The 19,158-nt window shown below is 40.9% G+C and overlaps 1 protein-coding gene across 2 annotated transcripts in view; it reads left to right on the forward strand.

Moving 5' to 3' along the window:
- The window catches only part of gab2 (GRB2-associated binding protein 2), a 36,374-nt gene that overhangs the window by 1,194 nt on the left and 16,022 nt on the right, over nt 1-19,158 (forward strand). For both annotated transcript variants that reach the window (XM_023405887.2, XM_023405886.2), the window contains exon 2: nt 15,858-16,158. In XM_023405887.2, the coding sequence (XP_023261655.1) occupies nt 15,858-16,158 (301 nt within the window). The remainder of the gene's footprint in view (nt 1-15,857; nt 16,159-19,158) is intronic.

Below are 19,158 nucleotides of genomic sequence, written 5' to 3' on the forward strand. Positions count from 1 at the left end.
CCCAACCACCACCACCACTCCCCACCCCATCCCCTTTTGTCCTGTCATTTCCTCATTGTCTTCCACTTAAAGCTGGCTAATGTTTACATAGAGACCACCATGGTCAGTATGGAACAGCAGCTGCAATGGTACAGAGGAAAAAACTTGCTTTGTTCATAGCAGTACTGTATAAACAAGAGAAAAAACCCTCACAAGGCATAATGGACCGAACATAATGGCCTTCCTCAGGCAAGAGAGCAGGGAGCACCCTCTCAGCCCTTCTCACCCTGCTTCTCACCCTGAGCAATAACCTATAAACAACTGCGCACACACTCAGCCTCAGCCAGAAAACAGTGTCATGAGATGGAGTGTCCAGAACAGGCAGACTTGTGAATGCGATAATCTGTCCATCTGAAATTCCTTCCACTTAAAGTCAGGCTGGGGACAATCGGGGCCATTTACGCACCAGATATGCTGTCATCTGACATCGTTGACGTCCTAATGAAGAGGGATATTTTCAGATACTATTTTCACATACTCTCTGACATTCCAGCCTGAAGGTGTGCTGTGTTTCTCATGGTAGCAAGTTTGATTGGTCATTGTATTGGAATGAGCTGAGGAGGTGTGAGGAATGTATTGTTTTGGAGCTCTAACAGACGTGCTAACTGAAATGCTACAACAGTTTTCACTGTTGTGCCTCCTTTAGGAGATTATTTGCAACAATGAAAGGCTGTTTTAATCCTTAACAACACATTCCCCGTCAATATTCCACCCCTTTCTACCATGAAGTCCTTCTTGAGCCAGTAAATCATTAGTTAGTGAAATGATTGGTCATTATATTAAAAAAAAAAAAAAGTCTCCTCCAACCCTCCACAGACACAGTTTCCGAAAATGTGACACAGCTTATTGTGTTAAATGCAGCGTACAATCTAGTGCAGGGTTAGGTGAGAGTAAAACTGGTACTACCACCGCAGTTCTGGCATGCAAATGATATGCAAAGTCAGGGAGCAAAACACTTGTGGCAGTTGAAGCCTGGATGCAACTGGTGGTGACAACAGGAGACAACATGCCTAAGCTCCGTAACAAGCATGACTAGTCTTGGTTAAATGTATTCTAACTGTTTACAAATGTAGCAGTGACTCACTTCTCCTGCAACAGCTGCTTGCTGCTCAAACACATGATGGACATAAACTTTCTGTGCCCCTCCCCCAAAAAACATGTGATAGCAGCATTAAATATATCACTTTTTTTTTTTACCCACGCTGCATCTCCCCCCAAGGAAAACAGTCACACACTTTTGTCTGAGAGCTGCTAAATGAATCACTTGGTCGGAGTTTATCTCTTCTCGGGGGGCTGATCGAGGCTCCAGAGGTGGGCAGTGTTTTAAGGGTAGGTGGGAGTGGCCTCGGTTGCTTTTTTTGAACAATGTCCAGAATAAGCAGAAGGAACATGAAAACAACTGAGTAATCCAGCACTTACCCAGTGCCTCTTGCATAGTTCTGTTAAGGTTATTTTACTCATCAGTCAGTGGTCAGACAGTATGCTTCATCATGTCTGCTACATTAACACGCAAACCATCTTTTATTTGTAGCTGCTGCTTAGCCAACGACCTATCACCTGTCAAGTCAATGTGCTGTTAAAAAATGTTGTTGACAGTAGTTAATCTTCCTTGACTTGTGGTAGACAAAGGAAGTAGTAATAGATAGAAAAGGTAATTTATAAAGTTATAGGAAAAAGTTGGTGAGGAAGAGGTGACGGGTACACCTCCGTGTTCCCTCAAATGTGGACATATGTTGACGTATGCTTAACAAGTCATCTAAATGAATCATGAACCTTACTTTGCATGCACAATATGAATCATACATGCGACGTGTCATACTGTAAACAATTTAATTCCTGTTCTCAGGTCGGGATCAAGCTACTGTTGGCTAAACCCTCCCACCTGTCCGTTGTTGTATCTGACATCACAAACGTGTCTGTTCACATACAGTAAAGCTTTGCCACATTCCAGACAGATCATATCGGCGAGGTGATCGCTGCTGCTTCTGCTGCTGCTGCTTCTGCTTTCTCCCACTGCCGGTTTTCAAAGGGGGCTTTACCATCTTGCCCTCGTGGATGGTACACAAGAGGAGACAGAGAGGAAGAGAGGTGGGGGGAGTGAGTGAGTTTTCAAGGCAGGCATAGCAGAGCAGCAGCAGCAGCAGCAGCCTGCGTCCCACTGTCAGCTGCCGGGTCTACTGTTGTTTTGCAGAGGGGCTTTGGGAAGTCCTTGCCCTCAGAGGTCAACTGAGAACGCCTCCCAGTTCCTGCTTTGACAGACACCCGGCGCTCAAACAGACATTTTCCTTGTTCCACTTTATCTGTGGGCCCTCATATGGGCCTTTCCCCACAAGCTACAAAACTGGGGTGTTTATGTGACTGCAGTATCAAAGTCAGATTAGTTTATTATCATATGATACGTTCACTTAAAGGGATCCTTGTTATTGACGCAAGAAAGCAACCTATGATCATTTTCACTGGTTAATCTTTTGATTAATTTAACTTTATTTAATCAGCAAAGGTTAAAAATCTCTTTTAGCCTGATTAATTGATTATTCTTTAGTGTAAAACATGTCAGAAAAAAAGTATAAAATGCCTTTTATAGTTTGGTGACCTCAAATTGCTTGTTCTGTGCAGTTAGCAGTATAAAACCTAAACCAGTGTATTCTCACATTTGAGATGGAAACAGACTATTAATCTCTAATCAGAGTTTTTGATACATTTATGTAGATTTTAGACTTAGTATGCTGTTGTTTTCATATGCATTGACAGTCTTAACATTCATAGGAAATTAATTCATAAAAGTCACAAGTGTCACAACATTATACTTTCTCAACTTTTTGTTCCCCAACCACATCCTTTCTTTTACAGATTCATTGTAAAACTGCATGGCGGCCATGTTTGAACCTCTGTCATAATATCCTGTCCTGTGCCATGAACTCTGGTGTAGCCTGTGTGTTTTCTGTCCAAAACTTAATTATTGCACCAATAGCAGATGCCAGACTTCCTTTTGATGGTACCTACAGGAAGTGTTATGACAGAGGTCCCATGACAGGGAAATAAATTCAATTGGTCTGTGAGTATATAAATGTATTTCCATATCAAGGCTCTATCAGCTGATCTTAAAATAGTGCCATTCAGAAAGAAAATTAGATCCCACAGATTTTTTTTGTTGTGCCTCTGCGGCAGCGACAGCCATGGCTGGAGGCATTATGCTTTCAGGTTCTCCGTCCATCCTTCTGTCTATCCATCTCATTCTTGTGAATGCAATATCTCAGAAACGCCTCGAGGGGATTTCTTCAAATAATGGCACAGACGTTCACTTGGAATAAAACATGAAATGATTGGATTTTAGTGGTCAAAGGTCAAGGTCACTTTGCCCTCACAAAACATGTTTTTGGCCATAACTCAAGAATTAAAATGCTAAATATGAGAGAATTTACTCAAATGTCTGATAGGAGGAAATTATGACATTAAGTTCTGCAAAAAATACTTTTCTGGCAACATTTCAATGCTGTAACTCAGGAACAGAGGGAGAGATTGTGACCGTATTCCGCATTTGGTTGGTTACTAAACTGGTGACAGTAATTTTGGATACTCAGCTTGAAACTGTGGCGATCGTGTAGATCTTCTGTGCTACCGGGTTGAAGATGTGTGTGAAGCATCTATGTTTTAGAATTTGTAGCTTCTTTGCAGAAACATCCATATTTGAAGGATTGTGTTCTATCAGACTCCGCTTCATTGGCCAAGCATGTCAACACACACAAGGAATTTGACTCTGTTTTTTGTTTCTCTCAATGTTATAACTTCAATTTTGCCAAAAAAACAAAACAAAAAAAACTGCTTAATCCCTTTAATTAAATTCCTTCAAAGTCTTTACTACACATATTATGTGGGTCTGGTCAGACATGGACGTAAACTCCAAAAATTGTCTGGTTGGCAGAAGACATACAGCCACGAGGCACTAATTCTAGTCTCTTGTGATTTGGACCAGCACTGTGAATGTCTGTACTTATTTGCTGAGCTCTCACTATCACAGGGCTGATGGTTTCATTTAATAGTGCTTAAAATAGAAATGAGTCAGACTACAGCAACATGGATCATAAACAGCTGATCTCAACAACTTTTGGGATTAATCCATTTTTATTTTAGCTGATCCAGACGTCTTAAATGATTACAGTTCTGGAAAACATTGGACTTGTGAGACGATAAACAAAAAGTTGATATGGCATCTACAAGCTGTAGTTTGATGCTAGTCTGACTATAACAGCAGAGTAAAATGGCCACAGATCAGAGATACAGTATATGGTTTGTTTCATCTCCACCCAAGTGTGTGCTTCTACTTAATCAAAAGCCTAACCAACTAAATGTAGTATTGTGTTGTAATGTAGTAGTGTAGTATTGTTACGCTGAAGGATAATGTTTTCTTTTTTCTTCTACGGGAAGAGAAATCTAGTTTCTGCACTGCTGATTAGATCCAAGTCATATACAGGAATCATGCCGCTAGCTGAAGCTTACATGTCATATGACTGTCATTAGATTGGCCTTCTGAAGAAAATGGGCTTTGCAGTCGTGACGTGACTCAGAAGAAATGCCTTTTGGCTTCCTGCTTGGCAGCATACGAAGACGTAAAACTGAGAATGACGCAAAAAGGCATTGAAGTATTATTAGTTAGTTGACTGCCCGTGCCGGTTTAGTTCTCTGTCTTGTGTGGGACCTGGAAAGGTCATTGACAACCATCAAATTGTCCTTTTTGGCATTTATGTGGTTGTTGACTGAGCACACTTGCTCTTTTTGACCGACTCACTGAAAACAGCTACTGACACCTGAGAGCTTCCAGGCATTTTCTGACGCCCCCAGAGCACCTCTGTTTGACCGGGTCCAGCTTAGATGCACCGTGACAGTAGATGGTGAGGGAGTGGAGACTGTTACTCTTTAACAGACACATTTCCAAAAAGTCACACTGGTAACCTTCTGGTCACAAGCCTGTTTATTATTATCTGTATTATGTAACACATAACATCAAACAAATATGCAGGGCATCTTAAATCCTTTGTAGATCATCACGGTGGCCATTAAAGCATATGAAATGTTCATTATTTTTTTCCTAAATGCATTTTTTATAGCTCACATAGACTAGAAGTAAAATCAAGATAAACCTACTTTTAACTCGTAAATGAAACACAGCTGATTACAACAACACTAAGCTCCATCTGCAAATGCTATAACCATAACATAATTGTAAATATGTTGAAAGGAGAATGTGCTATTCCCTCAGTACAGCGTATTTGTAAGCAGTGATGTTTGTACGTGTCCTCGCAGGCAGAACATTAGGTGGTGGACATTTTCTTCTGGCAGCATGTTAATGTTTTTTTAAGCAGGACCAAAATAAAAAATGAAAATTAGCCTTGCTGTGTCATAAATAGTGTTTTACATATTAGGGTTGTGATTACCCCTCACAAAGATGTGGACTTGCCTGTTTGTAGAGGGATTGTTTGTGAAAATAATCTGTGTAACAGTTATAATGTATTGTACGTAAGAGCTAAAAAAAAAAAAATAGAAATGACAACAGTACAAACATGGTTAGATACATAAATCCATTAAAAGGAAAAAATGGGAATGTAAAAAATAAATAAATTTGTGCGCAATTTATCAGTTTGTATGTATGAGGCTTAAAAATCTGATTCATTACTAATGGTCCCGTTTAACTGAGAAAATAATTTGCCTTTTCAATTAAAGTTCACATAGAATTTATTTTGCAATCCAGAACTATTTTGTGATAATTGAGGGGAACAGATTTTCTCTTTTAATTATTATAAAGACTCTTTTTATTTTATTTTATTTTATTTTATTGTGACATTAGTGTGACAGTCAGACTAATCCAGGGAAGCTTTCAGGGACCTATGAGCCTCAGAAAAAAACAGACCAGACGATTCGCAGGTGATGCACACGGTGGAAAACGTGACATGAATGGCAGATTTGCAGTGGAATGGTACCGGCCAAAATGAGCATGCACTTTTGCATATCAGCCAAAGTTTTGTTAGTGCGCATCCCTTGAAAATGTGTCCGAAAAATCGTCTTTGCATTGAAACTTGCTCATGAGCCTGACACACATTGTTCTTGTGAATTGGGAGTGGACAGTCACTTTGTTTGAACCAGCTAAGGATACTGTGGCAGCTGCATCATTAAATATAAAATAGGATTTGACTTGACTTGATTTGATATATAAATGCAACACCTAACAGCTGTGATTATGCTAGAATTAAGCTGATAAGATGTGTTTTTCTTTCCGTTACATTTGAAATACTTTGCCCTGGTGTTATAGTTTGTAGGAGTTGGAAACGTGTAAACAAAGTGCCTCCTGCCTGAGGTCGTGGTAAAGGTGGTTATAGAAGTCAAACTGAAAACAGCTACAAAACACATACGTTTCCTAGGGCTATATAGCAGCAAAAGATATCATTAGATATCAGAAGCAGTGATGTAGTGGAAAAAACAAGTGTTATATTTAAGTCAGTTTTTTCATAAAACCGCCATACATGTAGCCAAGTTGATGAGAGTGAATGTCAATAATTAGAATATAATTTTGGATTGTTAACCTCTCCCTCTGCTACATATCAGCACTGGTGAGATCAGTGATTTGTTTCTTCTGAGAATCCAGACAGTAATGAGTCACTGCGCTTCAGCTGTAGGAACCGAAATTTGTTACAACTGAAGCTCAGATAAGAATAAACTCTGAGTAATGCAGCCGGTGTGCAAATACAGACTTTACTAGAATACACGGAGACAAAATAGTACGATGACATCAAAGATTAGCAGATGGCGATGCTGATTACTGACATGTGACTCCAAGGATTTCAGGTGACATAATGTACCCATTGATAGGCATGTTGGAGGCTCACAACCCCCAAAATACAGATGGTAAAGGGTCGGATATGCCAGAGGTGTTGTGTTATCATTTTAACACATCTATTATGACTTGTCTCAGCAAAAAGTCTCAGTAGTTTGGATTTTATTCATTCAGTTCCTACATATTGCAGAAAACCTGAAGTTCCTCTGGAGGCAGTGACGTGTGTTTGTTGAAACACTGACAACATGGCAAGTGACTCAGGAGAAGAAGGTGCTTCACATGACTTGCGATACGACTTGTGATTTGTGACTTCCATACAGGCAGCATTGACTCCAGTGTTATTATTGCAAACTCGACAGAGTGAATGTCTTATGTTTAGCATCAAAATGGTTTCACCAGTTACCATGCTGTCATGTGTGTAAACGAAAACTGCATCAGGGAACATTGTGAGAGCTTTTTCTTCTTTTTTTTGTGAAGTTACAAAAAGGAAGGAAATTTCTGAATGGTGCAACATGGCCAACAACACAGCAACAATATTAGCTCAGCCGATAATTCATAAAGATTAGAGCAGTTATGGAGTCTGCAGCATCCTACTTGAATTATTAGCAACACATTTGAATAGTCCGCCTGCAGAGAGTTTTACATTACACTAGGTTATTAGTTGAGATTCAACAATTTAGCTGTTACACTCAACTTCATCCTAACCATTAAAATGATTCACTAATTGTCAGTTGAATATTCTGTAGACTCTATGTAGGTGGACTATCAAAATAAAGTGTGACCGAATTTTTATAATATATTTCAGTGATTAATTCTAATAAATTTATTGCAAGTTGCCTTAGACAGTAATTTAAAGAGTGATCATTTTAATTGTAAAAAAAATGTTAATTAAATGTGCCATTTATAAATTGTACTTCATTAATGTCTATTTAAATGATGACTAAATGGATCATATTTTAGAAATGCTTTTGTAAAAGACAATATCATAAACAATCTCACAAATCACTTCTGCTTTAACATTTTTTAAACTGTTCTGTCCTAAATTTAAGGTTGTCAGTACCCCAGAGTCCTTATTGCAGCAGCCTGGACCCTTTACTGCATGTCATCCCCTCTCTCTCGCTCTCTCTCTCTCCCCCCTGACTGTCACTGTCACTCTCATTCTCTACTCTTTTCGTAATAATTATTATAATTCGGGCGCCCTCGTAGCTCACCTGGTACATTAAGGCAGAAGACAAAGAAATTGTGAGGTTGATTATGATAAAGACTGAACAAACAAAAGTCAAATTTGAATGCCTTTAAAAACAATATATTTGTGTTCATCATTAAAGGACAGCATATTGAACCTAAAATGTTAATTAAATGTTAATTAAAATGTTAATTAAATAAATGATTGATCATTGAATATATTCTTTTTTGTAATCAATGATTGATTAAAATGAACCATTTAAAAAAATGCTAATACTAATGAAAATGACTGTGTGGGACTGTATGTGCTGGTGTGCTCCAGCCACATGATATATTTTCAGTGTATATGAACCAATGTCATACATGCAATATCCCGTAAGCAACATCAGTGGGTGACTTTAATGGTGGGTGAGGAGAGTAGCCTCGAAGGCATTGTGACGTTTGAGCTGGAGTGATGGTGCAGCAGATTAAGGTGCCTAGGTCAGATTTCCCGCCCTGAATGTAAATGTTTTTACTATTTGGTCCCCCACCGTTTTATTGTTGTGTTTTATCTGTCGTTTTGCATCTAAAACCACCTTCGTATGAATCAGAGAGAGACCAGGAGAGGCTCACGGCACGCCCCCCCTACAGACGTGTATGAGCTGCAGCAGATGGCTGAGGCAGGGGAAGTGACACAAAGAGTTCTGATTAAAGATAATGCTCCCCGTTAGTCAAACTGTCAGGGCGGGCTCACTCTAAATAAGCCCGGCCTTTTGCTGATACGGAGACATGGCAAGAGATTACTTATTTTCCTAATGATGGAAGTGTTCAACTGCAAATTGACGCTGATTATATTTACCGAGAGCTTTTGAGAGGTTGTTTTTCATAGGATGTGCTGCTGAATTCGCAGATCATTGGCCCCAGTGAAGTGAGTGAATGAGGACTCTGGGTACCAAATGCAGCATCCCTTTTTATCATCATCACACCTGTAGAATGGAGCTCTCCATCACAGTCACATGATGGCATTGCATGTGGACTCTATTCATATTCTGCTCTGCAGTACGTGCACTAAAAGGGTTTCAAGGCTGGCGTCTTGTTTGAAAGGAGAATGTGAACTTGGCAGTTCCACATGAGGGAAACATCAGGAGTTAAGTGTTCCTACCCTTCAGAGGACCGTGTCTGTCTTGGCGCTCCGTGGCTAACCTCCCACCTTTTTTATTAACACACAAGAATTTATGGGCCTGTTTGGGTCTTATCTGCATGTGTTATGTCTTGCAGCTGCCGGCCTTTCAAGGTCAGTGTTTTGACTATTGGGAAACCTGAGCAGTTTCATTTAAATTGCGACGCTGCTCTAATGCATCCGTTGGACTTAAACATAGTTTTAAACTATCAGCAACTCTGTTTTACATCTTTTCGTGTTTACGTCTCTGGGTACGCGGTTGGGACGGAGCCGTGTCCGACCCAGGAGCATCTGGATCTCCTCACCACTTGAGACAGATAATGGGCTGGAGCTGCTGAAAATGCAAAAAAAAAATGGGCCCCACATTGTTGGCACACTGTTGGACTCCTGTTTTGTTTGTGACCTGAATTTATTGGAAAGGCTCCAGAAACGTGCATTATAAACTTAGTCTGGAAGAGCTGTCTGCTTAACATCTCGCTCAGAGCCGAGATGTGGAACTCTGTGTAAACTGTAGGATATTCAAGGAACTTCCTCACGCTCTCTCACGTCCATTTGCGGTTTATTCAAGCTTACTGTTACATAAACCGGCGTCACATAGGTAAATACAGATACATGACACCCCATACAGCTACACGACGGAGGAGAAGACAAACATATTTTCAGTGGACTGTCGAGCATGAGGGGTTAAGCATCTTCATTTTCTTCATGTTGTGTTCATGATTTTTCAGGGAGAATATTACCACTTCAAAATATGAAAGCTAAAATATTAAAATACAAATTTGAAAGGTGTTTTTTTTTTTGTGTGTGTGTGTGTGCAGGCGATATTCCTCAAATGTAACTGGACTGCATTCCCTCAGTTGCTAAAACTCCCATCTGTTCCTGGAATGTGGGCTGACGTGTGACCCGCTATTGATTAGGACTAGATAATCAGGCTTCTGTCGTCATTGTCCGTCCAGCTTTGTCCCTTCTCAGCACATTAACCAGAATCAGTGTTTAGTCATTCACTCATACAATCGTGGCCATTATATTAACAGTCCCACCTTGTTAATTCATGCATTGCAAAGTGGTCCTCACTGATGTTCTTTTGTTGAGAGGAGTTTTCCGGAAAGATGAAATTCAAGCCTCATTCAGCCACAAGAAAGGGACAAGACGTGAAATCACCGATGTGCTGAATATTCCTCTTTTGTTCTTCACTATAACTTTGAGAAGCTAGGAAACAGCACCCACATAGAATAGATGTGGGATGACTGCTTTATTTTAGTCCTTATTCAGAGCCAGTGAGCATTCAGGGTGAGTGAAACGAAAGTATGTGTCATGCTAACATATGAGCAGTTGTTTTTGCTTCTGGAATCGCTCATAACACAAGCAGCTTCACAAGACCTTTGCCTACAAAATAAAATAAATGATTAAAATATTTCAATTTTACATAGAGATTCCAGATGTGTGAAGGTTCACATTGAACTCGGGCTGCGGTGAGGCCTTAATGGCTGAAATTTGATACTAAAGAAATGCCCGACCACTTCTCCTACCTCTTAATTCTCTGCATGCTCAGTCCCGTCCCTCAGAACACTGATGGGATCACTCTCAACTCACCTTTTACTGTAATTAAGCAGTAATGGCCGAGCGCCAGTGCAATTTTCATGCCGTCTCATCACAGTGTCGGTGTGTGTGTGTGAGAGCACGAGCGCGGATGTGCCGTCGCTCAGATTAAACCGGAGACATGCTGCCTGAGGCGTCCAGTTCGACTGCAGCCAAGCTTTCAGAGTCGCGAGAGGTAAATTGCTCTGCCACAACACACGACCTTTACAAAAGCTGCTCATAGATGAGAAAATGTACACAATCGAGGTGGTCACACGGCTCGCCCGCTGTCCCACAGTGCTGGTGTTTGTGCAGCTGTGTAGTGTAGTGCAGTGTGTGTGTGTGTGTGTGTGTGTGTCCTGCAGCAGCAGGTAAAGCAGAGAAGACAACAACCTGCTGTCTCCTCTTCCCCTGCTCTAATAGGAGAAGAGGTAAACAAGACTATTCTAGCCTTTTAACTTGGATAACATACGTGTTTAGTTTGGATGTTTGCTCATGCACATTTAAAAACATGTTGACTGATGCTTATCAGCAAGTTTGTTGACACAGCCTTCTACTGCGCACACACACATACACACACACACACTATGTATTGCTCTATTGCTTTAAAAGGCACACCTTGGATAATTGTTTAGGCCGCAACCATCTCAAAGTTCATTAGCCGGTTCGTGGGAGAGCACAGTGATGAGTTGGGTTCAAAGACGTGAGACAGGGCTTGTTTTTACAGTGTTGTGTTAGACTCGTGCAAATACAGTAAGTGATTGGTGTGACTTATCAGCTGTTGCTGTGTATCTTCTAAAATGCGGTTTAAAGCTGTGGAGGACTATCAGCACATACCAGACGGTTGTATCCCACTTATTTCTGTGAACCGAGACCTTTTGTATTAAATTGTTTGTTTTCCCACAGTATCATTGTTTTGCCGACTGCCAGAAATAGAGCAAAGCATGCGTACTTATCAACATGCAAAGAAACAAAAGGAATTGGCAAGACAAACTAGTTTTGATCCCATTTTTAGAAGCAAACTTGCTCAAAAGATTGTTATTTGCAGATTGTTATTAGATGTTTTCCTTCCCAGTCATCAAAAATAGATGCGGTCGTGTTATCCTTTGTAGCCCACTCTACTCTCTCTGCATCTGTAGCTGGCTGCCATCAGCACAGGACAAATGTGTTGGAACAAGGTAAGATCGAGCTTTTATGGGATGATTGAATAAGACTGAAGGGATATACGATGTGCGTTCATAGCTACGGGTGGCTGCCCTGAATCTCGGAGAGCTTCAAGCGGTGGCGGGCGATTCCTTTTTGTTGTTTTACAGCCTAGAGTTGAGACCTTCACATGAGTTGAGAACTGAAATCTTAGGAAGTCTTCTTCACTGTCTTCTCCAGCGGCTGCATAGTTTTGTGCTTTGTGCGGTTATGTTGCTCTTTTTCTGCTTAGATTTGACCTTTATTTGACTTTGATCTTGTCTGTGGAAAGAAGGCACATTGACTGCAGAACATGATGAACAAATGCCAGTACATCAGGGTAACATTGCGTCCCGTGCGGTTTGCAGTATTTTCCCCCCACAATAACGTAACTCTTTGATATCGTGTTATTTGAGGGTGTGACTAGCGTCCTGGCTCACGACCCTCTCAGTGGTCCAGTGGACTGTCCAGTCCAGTTGTTAACAAGGGCAGTGTGTCTAGGCTGAGCCCCCCCCCTCCCTTTTCTTTTTTTCTTTCTTTTTTTTTTTTTTTTTGAACAGTGATGTAGCTTAAACCAAAGCCATGAGGGGGAGGGGAAAGTTCGAGAGCTGGGAGAGTTCAGCCTAGTTTTACAGCCTCAGCCCTCACTTCCCAGCGCCTGGACAGTGATCGATGGGCTTAGACATGCTCTGTAGGACAGGCGGTGGGTGGGTTAGTTCATTTTGTTGTGTCCTCCTCCCCCATGATTTACTTTGCCGGGGAAGTTTGCTCAAATTTGAAAGAGTGCATGAGAGCGAGAGAGGGTAAAAGCCGCACTGCCAGTTGTGTTGTTGAAAAAGCTGATTTGAAACTGAACGCACTTTCCTTCACTTTCCATGCGAGATTTCAGTGAGGAGGTTGTCAGAAAGTGTGACGGAGGGAAACCAAGCTGTAAATGATTTTTGTTCTTGAATTAGGCAGCAACTGCTTTTCCTGTGGAAATACTCATTCTATTTTTAGCACGATAAGGCCTCCTAAATGAGTTGTCTTTCCTCCGTGGTTGAGAGCTGTTGCTGTCCTGGGTTAATATGCTGGCCGCAGCTGAAGGATGCCAGGAATAACCCAGCTGGGTCACACTGACCTCTTGAAACTGGGCAGTGCTCCAAGTCTCAATTAACTGATGCTCTCTCTTTCCAGAAAAGGCAATAATATTTAAATGGGGTTTGTAAGAGTTATAGCAATTCTCTCTGAATGGTGTAATGGCACTAAACCAAAGAGCTTTGTGGACATGGAAAAAGAAAAAAAAAAATGTATGATGTGTTATGTGTCTGTTTCTATGGAGTAGTGTGATGACTGTGTTTTTATGAAATAAGGAGGTTCACAGTCCACTTGAATCCTTTTAGATGGAAACTTGAGTAAGTCTAGTTTTCCCACACCCTTTACTAGCGTAATCTGCATTAGTGAACATTCATAACAACCTCCCAAACTGAGAAATGACCTCATACATAGTTTTCACACGCCTGCAGAACTCATCATAGTGCAGATTAAACCTATTATTTTTCTTGCCTTTTTTTTTTCTGCCTCTTGAGACTGGAGTTAGTGGTAAGATGCTCACAGGAGCGAGGCTCCACTATCAACACCATTAAGGCCGCACTGCCTCTAGCTTTTATCAGTGTATCAGTCTGACAGAGAATGAAATGAAAAAGTCTTATACCCCAGCACCTCAACAACACCTCGGCTACACGCAGAAGATAAGATCAAAATCTGCACTTCCTGGAAAAACGAAAACATGTCGCTGCCTCTTCGTAGCTGTGTTGGCATCTCAGAGGAAAATACAAACAGAACTGATAACATGTCAAATGATACTTCACCATTTTACGTAAGGAACAATAGATACAATCTCAAAATCTAGTGAATGAATCATTATGTTACATTCAACATACTGTATGTAACATATTACCTTCTTCAAAATAATATGGTTGGTGAGATATTTAAAGAAATAGTGTTCTGTAAATTATAATGCAAAACGCCAAAACTGTTCCGACTGTTAATTGAATATTTTATTTTTTGTGTTTTTTGTACAGTTAGTTTGACCTAACAAGACATTTTGATGATGTCAAGTTGCTATTTTAATCACTAGTTGCAGAACCATGTTAATGAATTCCTTATTTTAGCAATAAATCATTAAAAAATAGTTCGCCAATAGTTTTTCAACCTGTTCCCAGGTCCAAGTTTTTTCATTTGACACATCTGAGGATTTACCACAGTATATGATAGCAGAGGCAGGTTGCCTCACCTCAAATAAAAACAGTCTCCACTAATGTATGAAGAAATGATTACATTTTTCTGGAAAGGTCCTGCAGGGCTGTACATCTCCAGATTCAGGAAAACCTGTATTCGTAGATTTAAACACAATTAAAGTATAAGGGATTTTTCTCAGGAGATTCCCTGTAGTTAGCATTAGCAGTTAAAACCAGCATGGCTAAAAGAAGAGTGGCATCCTGCAGCACCACACACTCTGATTGATTTAATTGATGCAGAAACACCACTGAGCAGAATGCATATTAGAGATTTGTGTAATGTCAGAAAAGCTCTGGAGAGGCCTTTTTCACAGCAGACATTTTGACTCGTCATAGTAGGAAAAGCGCAGGTGCAACATTAAAGAGGACTGTGTGATGACAATGTGTCAGATAGCCTGAATGCACAATGCACATAATGCTGAAACCAAAATGGTTCAGCAACCATTAATTTAACCTTCAATAGCTCATAGGAAAATTCAGCATGCATATTTCCAGAGGACATTAGGAGTACCTCTCTGACGAAAACAGAATACATCTCTGAGAAGCATATATGTTTGTGCATCTGTAAAGGTTGGGGGGGGGGGCGGTTAGCCTCACAGTGTCTGTGTTAGTGGAGAGAGAGGGGGGCCTGCAGGATCCTGTGTGTCAGCAGCCTGCATGTGAGAGACATTGCCTGGCGGAAGTGCATCACTGGCAGATGTCCAAAAGCCCCCCCCCCCCCCCCCCCCCCCCCCCCCCTACTCCCCCTTTCCCTTCCTGGTCTATCTTCCTCTTTTGTCTCTGAGCACAGAGAACACAGAGTCCCTTTAAGACAGCCACTGGGAAAACGTATGGAGCTGTTGCAATCAAGGCCACTGTTCTTCCTTTGTGCTTTTCCAGTTGACAAATACAACAGAGGTGCTATTGGTGTGAAATCAACATGTTACTCTGTATGTTTCCCCGTCTTGCATCATAACTGCGTGCATTGTTGGAGCATATTCTTCTGCTGCCTTTCATGCAGCTATGACAAGGGATGTTTATTTACACTCTCAGAGGAAACTCCAGCTCCAGTGACACACTCAGATGCAGATGTAGGAACACTTTGGTTGGACCAAACCTGTGTCACTCACCAGTTCTGGGAGTGGGAGGAGCTTGGAGTCTTGTAATGAAGTTGACACAGAGGAGCTTTGCTTCTCTCTGAGCTCATGGAGGGATATCAGCACAGGAAATGCGTGTGGAGGGAGTAAACACCTGCTGCCATCCCCCCCACAGACTTCAACACGCACAGAAACCACACACAACCGCATGTGTACTAAAGCGCACTAACCTGCTCAAGTTTGCAGACTTTAGTTTCTTTGAGGTGTGTTGGATCAACAGTTAACACCACAACTGAGGTCCAGCTGCTGACTGTGTTGCCACGGCAACATTCTGCATTGCTCACAGTAAGAAATCAGACTGAATAGTTGATTATTTAAAATGTAAGCATAGGTAGAAATGTTTTTAAAATTTCAAAAACAAGGTTAGAATTCTCTATCAACACACTCATGATTTGGGTGTACTGGCTCTCAGGGTGAGGACTTTCTTTTGGTGTACTGTGGTCATCTTCTTACCTCTCCATCTCATTTCCCAGGCATGGAAGAAACGCTGGTTTATACTTCGCAGTGGCCGCATGAGCGGAGACCCTGACGTTCTTGAGTACTACAAGAACGACCACTCCAAGAAACCCATCCGGGTCATCGACCTGCACTGCTGTGAGCAGGTGGACGCTGGCCTGACCTTTAAGAGGAAGGAGTTCCAGGACAGTTTTGTGTTTGACATCAAGACCTCTGACCGCACCTTTTATCTTGTAGCTGAGACCGAGGAAGAGATGAACAAGTGGGTCCGCTCAATCTGCCAGCTGTGTGGATTCAACCAGTCAGATGACAACCACGGTAGGAAACCTTGACCTGTTCTCGCTGCTCTATCACACTCACTGTCACTGTTTCTGTTTATCTCTGCCCCATCTCCGTTTCTACATTTACCCACGGCAGTAGTTTTGTAATTTGTTAATCGGGCCAAAGTGTCAATATATAAATGGCAAAAACTCATAAAAACATATCAAATGAGCTGAGGTGACCTAATGGGAATTTTTTTTGTTTTTATCCATCTTTTCCTACAATTTAGCAAAGAAATTGCATTTGCTCTGCTCTCACTATTATCTTAAATTAAAAATTTCAAGCAGTTAATTGGCACATGAGAAGAGAATCACACTTCTAGTATTAAGAAGTACTGAAATTATTAGTCAATAAACAGAAAATTATATTATTATTTATAATATTATATTAAATTGTGATAATCTATTTATTATTCAAGAAGTCGTTTAACAGAGAAAACAAGCAATTTGAAGATATCGCCTTTTTGCTTTCAGAATGAGTGATGCACATTTTGCCCTATTTTTCTGACATTTTACGGTCTAAACAAACAATGAAATATGTACAGTATATACATACATACATGCTGTATCTTTACTGAATTAATACAAATGTGTTTTGATCTTCGAGGCTGTGCATGCTGTACAAAACAAAACACAGTAACACTTGCCTTTTATTTGTCTCCCACTGTTATTTGGAACAGCTTGCATCTTAGTTTTCATGAAAATTCAGCGGCAGAGGTCTTGCCACATGATCTCACTGGAGATCGTGTTTTTTTCCGTCTTTGTTATTTGAGAGAGTGGAATAGGAACATCCCTGCCAAATAAATGGGCACAGTGTCTGAGAGTGCTATTGATTTTTCTCTTCGTTTGTTTTGTTAAAGAAGGGTCTCATCTCTGCCTCTGCCTTGTATTCACGGTGATGGAGATTCTTATTCTGGATATTGGCCATTTTATGAGTTAGTAGCAAATACAGAGGCTCAGCTTTGTGTTTTTGCCACAGCTTCTGTTCGAGAGCTTTTGTGGATGAGACTGGCTTGTTTCCCTCTGGGGCTACCAGAGATGAAAAAAAAAATGAAAAAAAAAAATGAATCCACTAGTGGCACCATAAGACAAGTCGGATAGAAGTGCCAGATCAGACAAGACATGCTAATCATAGCGTTTTTATGCAGTAATATTCATGTGTAAAACCTGTTTTGTGCGGAGCAGAAAAGAGCTGTCTTTTCACCTTCAACTCAGAGATTTCCCTGAGTCACCGAAACTATGATCTGTTTCGGTTACTACAAAATGAGGACTCAAAATGAAAGACACCTCTTAACCCTTCTCCTTCAAAGCAGTGAGTAAGGTCTTTTTATAGTGTGGGTTATTTTAGGTCATGATATATGAGGGTTGAGCAGTTGCATCAATGTCTCTCTCTGCCATAAATGAGAAATTGACCACATATATCCAGTAAAGTGTATGTTCCACCAAAGTTGGTGAAAAAGATCCTCTCATATTCTTACTCCGGCCCATCCAGATTGCACTCATGCTGTTGTTTTTCCCGCCATCTGGCAGCTGGTGGACGTTAATCTTTGTGCACATGGTTGATCATCTGTAACATGCAATATGTCCAGGTGTGGAATCAAAAAAAAAAAAAAACAGCTGTGGAGAGTGTAATAATGTTCACATCATGAGGGGATCCCCCTGGTCCCAAGTTCAGTAATTAGCGAGGTCCTGTCAGGAATCTCAAACTGTATCAACTGCAGTAGCCAGCAGGGTGTGGCTGGGAGAGAGCACTGGAGGAGTCAGAGGGTTTATGTCATGACAGCTGCATTAGTGATTGTGCTCCCTTAAGTGTAAACATCATCACAGCAGTTTCTCATCTTTTTTCAGTGAAATGTGAAGTCACTGGTTCTGAGAAACTTTATCAGGAACTGTGAAAACAGGGTGTTGTGGGGATGTTAGTAAATGAAGGTTACAAATTGTTAGCGTCCCTCTCTGTGCCAGCGTATTCTCAGAAAAACCACTTGCTGCTTCTTTCATGTAAAATCATGGTTCCCGGCGTTATTTGTGCCAGAGGGCTGTAATTTTCAGAGAAACACTGACTGATAGTGATTATCATTATAAACCAAAACTAACTCCTCCTTCAAGTGTTTCAATGCTCTGGACAGGCGTGAAAGCGTTTTTTGGGAAAATTTCTATTGAACTCATACTACTTAAAAAAAAAAAATAGAAGATGTAAAGCTCCCCTGATCTTTCATCACTCAATATTCTCAAGCGCTTAAGTAGTAGTCTCAAATTTTCCATGTGTGAATGTTTGAATTGTGAACTAAACATCCAGTAGAAACAATTGTAGATGTTATTCTTTCATATATCTGTTGCTCCAGGGAAAAGCTGCTCAATTTACCACTGGTTCCCTATTACATCATTATCGACGTCTTATAGTGTGCGGAAAGGCAGAGAAATTTATTGAGAGAAGGAGCCATAGATCTCGAGGTGGTTAATAAGACCATTCAGAGCTGACCCACTGCTGCTCTGCAATGATAGACCCACCAGCTGAGTGTGTCTGTTCACTTGTGGACTTCAGTGCTACAAAGATGTGCTTCTTCCTCCTGGTGTCCTTTCCATTTTCTTCTCTCTCTCTCTCTCTCTCTCTCTCTCTCTCTCTCTCTCTCTCTCTCTCTCTCTCTCTCTGTCTATCTTTAACTGCCACACCCACACACACTCACAAACAAACACACATCTCAAGATCAGTCTACACAACATGTTACCCTCCTTGTAAAAAAACAACATTGGATGAGAGGCTTTTCCATGGAATAAGCTGTTGACTTAAATGCAGATCTCATCTTCCTCTGAATAAGTCCTGCCTGCTCCCTTGTGTAGTATCAAGTTGTTGTCAGTGTGCCGGTGGAAATAAATACTCACCTCCTCGAAACTGTTTTCATCAACACTGGCCCTAGTGTAGATCTAGCTAGTGATTTTAACACAACTGGAAAACTACCCAGACTGCTTATCTGAAGCTACCTGTTTTACGATAATGCAA

Source organism: Seriola lalandi, unplaced genomic scaffold, assembly GCF_002814215.2.
Source record: "Seriola lalandi dorsalis isolate HSWRI2012SDOR001 ecotype SW California unplaced genomic scaffold, Sedor1 jcf7180002054288, whole genome shotgun sequence".
Taxonomy (NCBI): domain Eukaryota; kingdom Metazoa; phylum Chordata; class Actinopteri; order Carangiformes; family Carangidae; genus Seriola; species Seriola lalandi.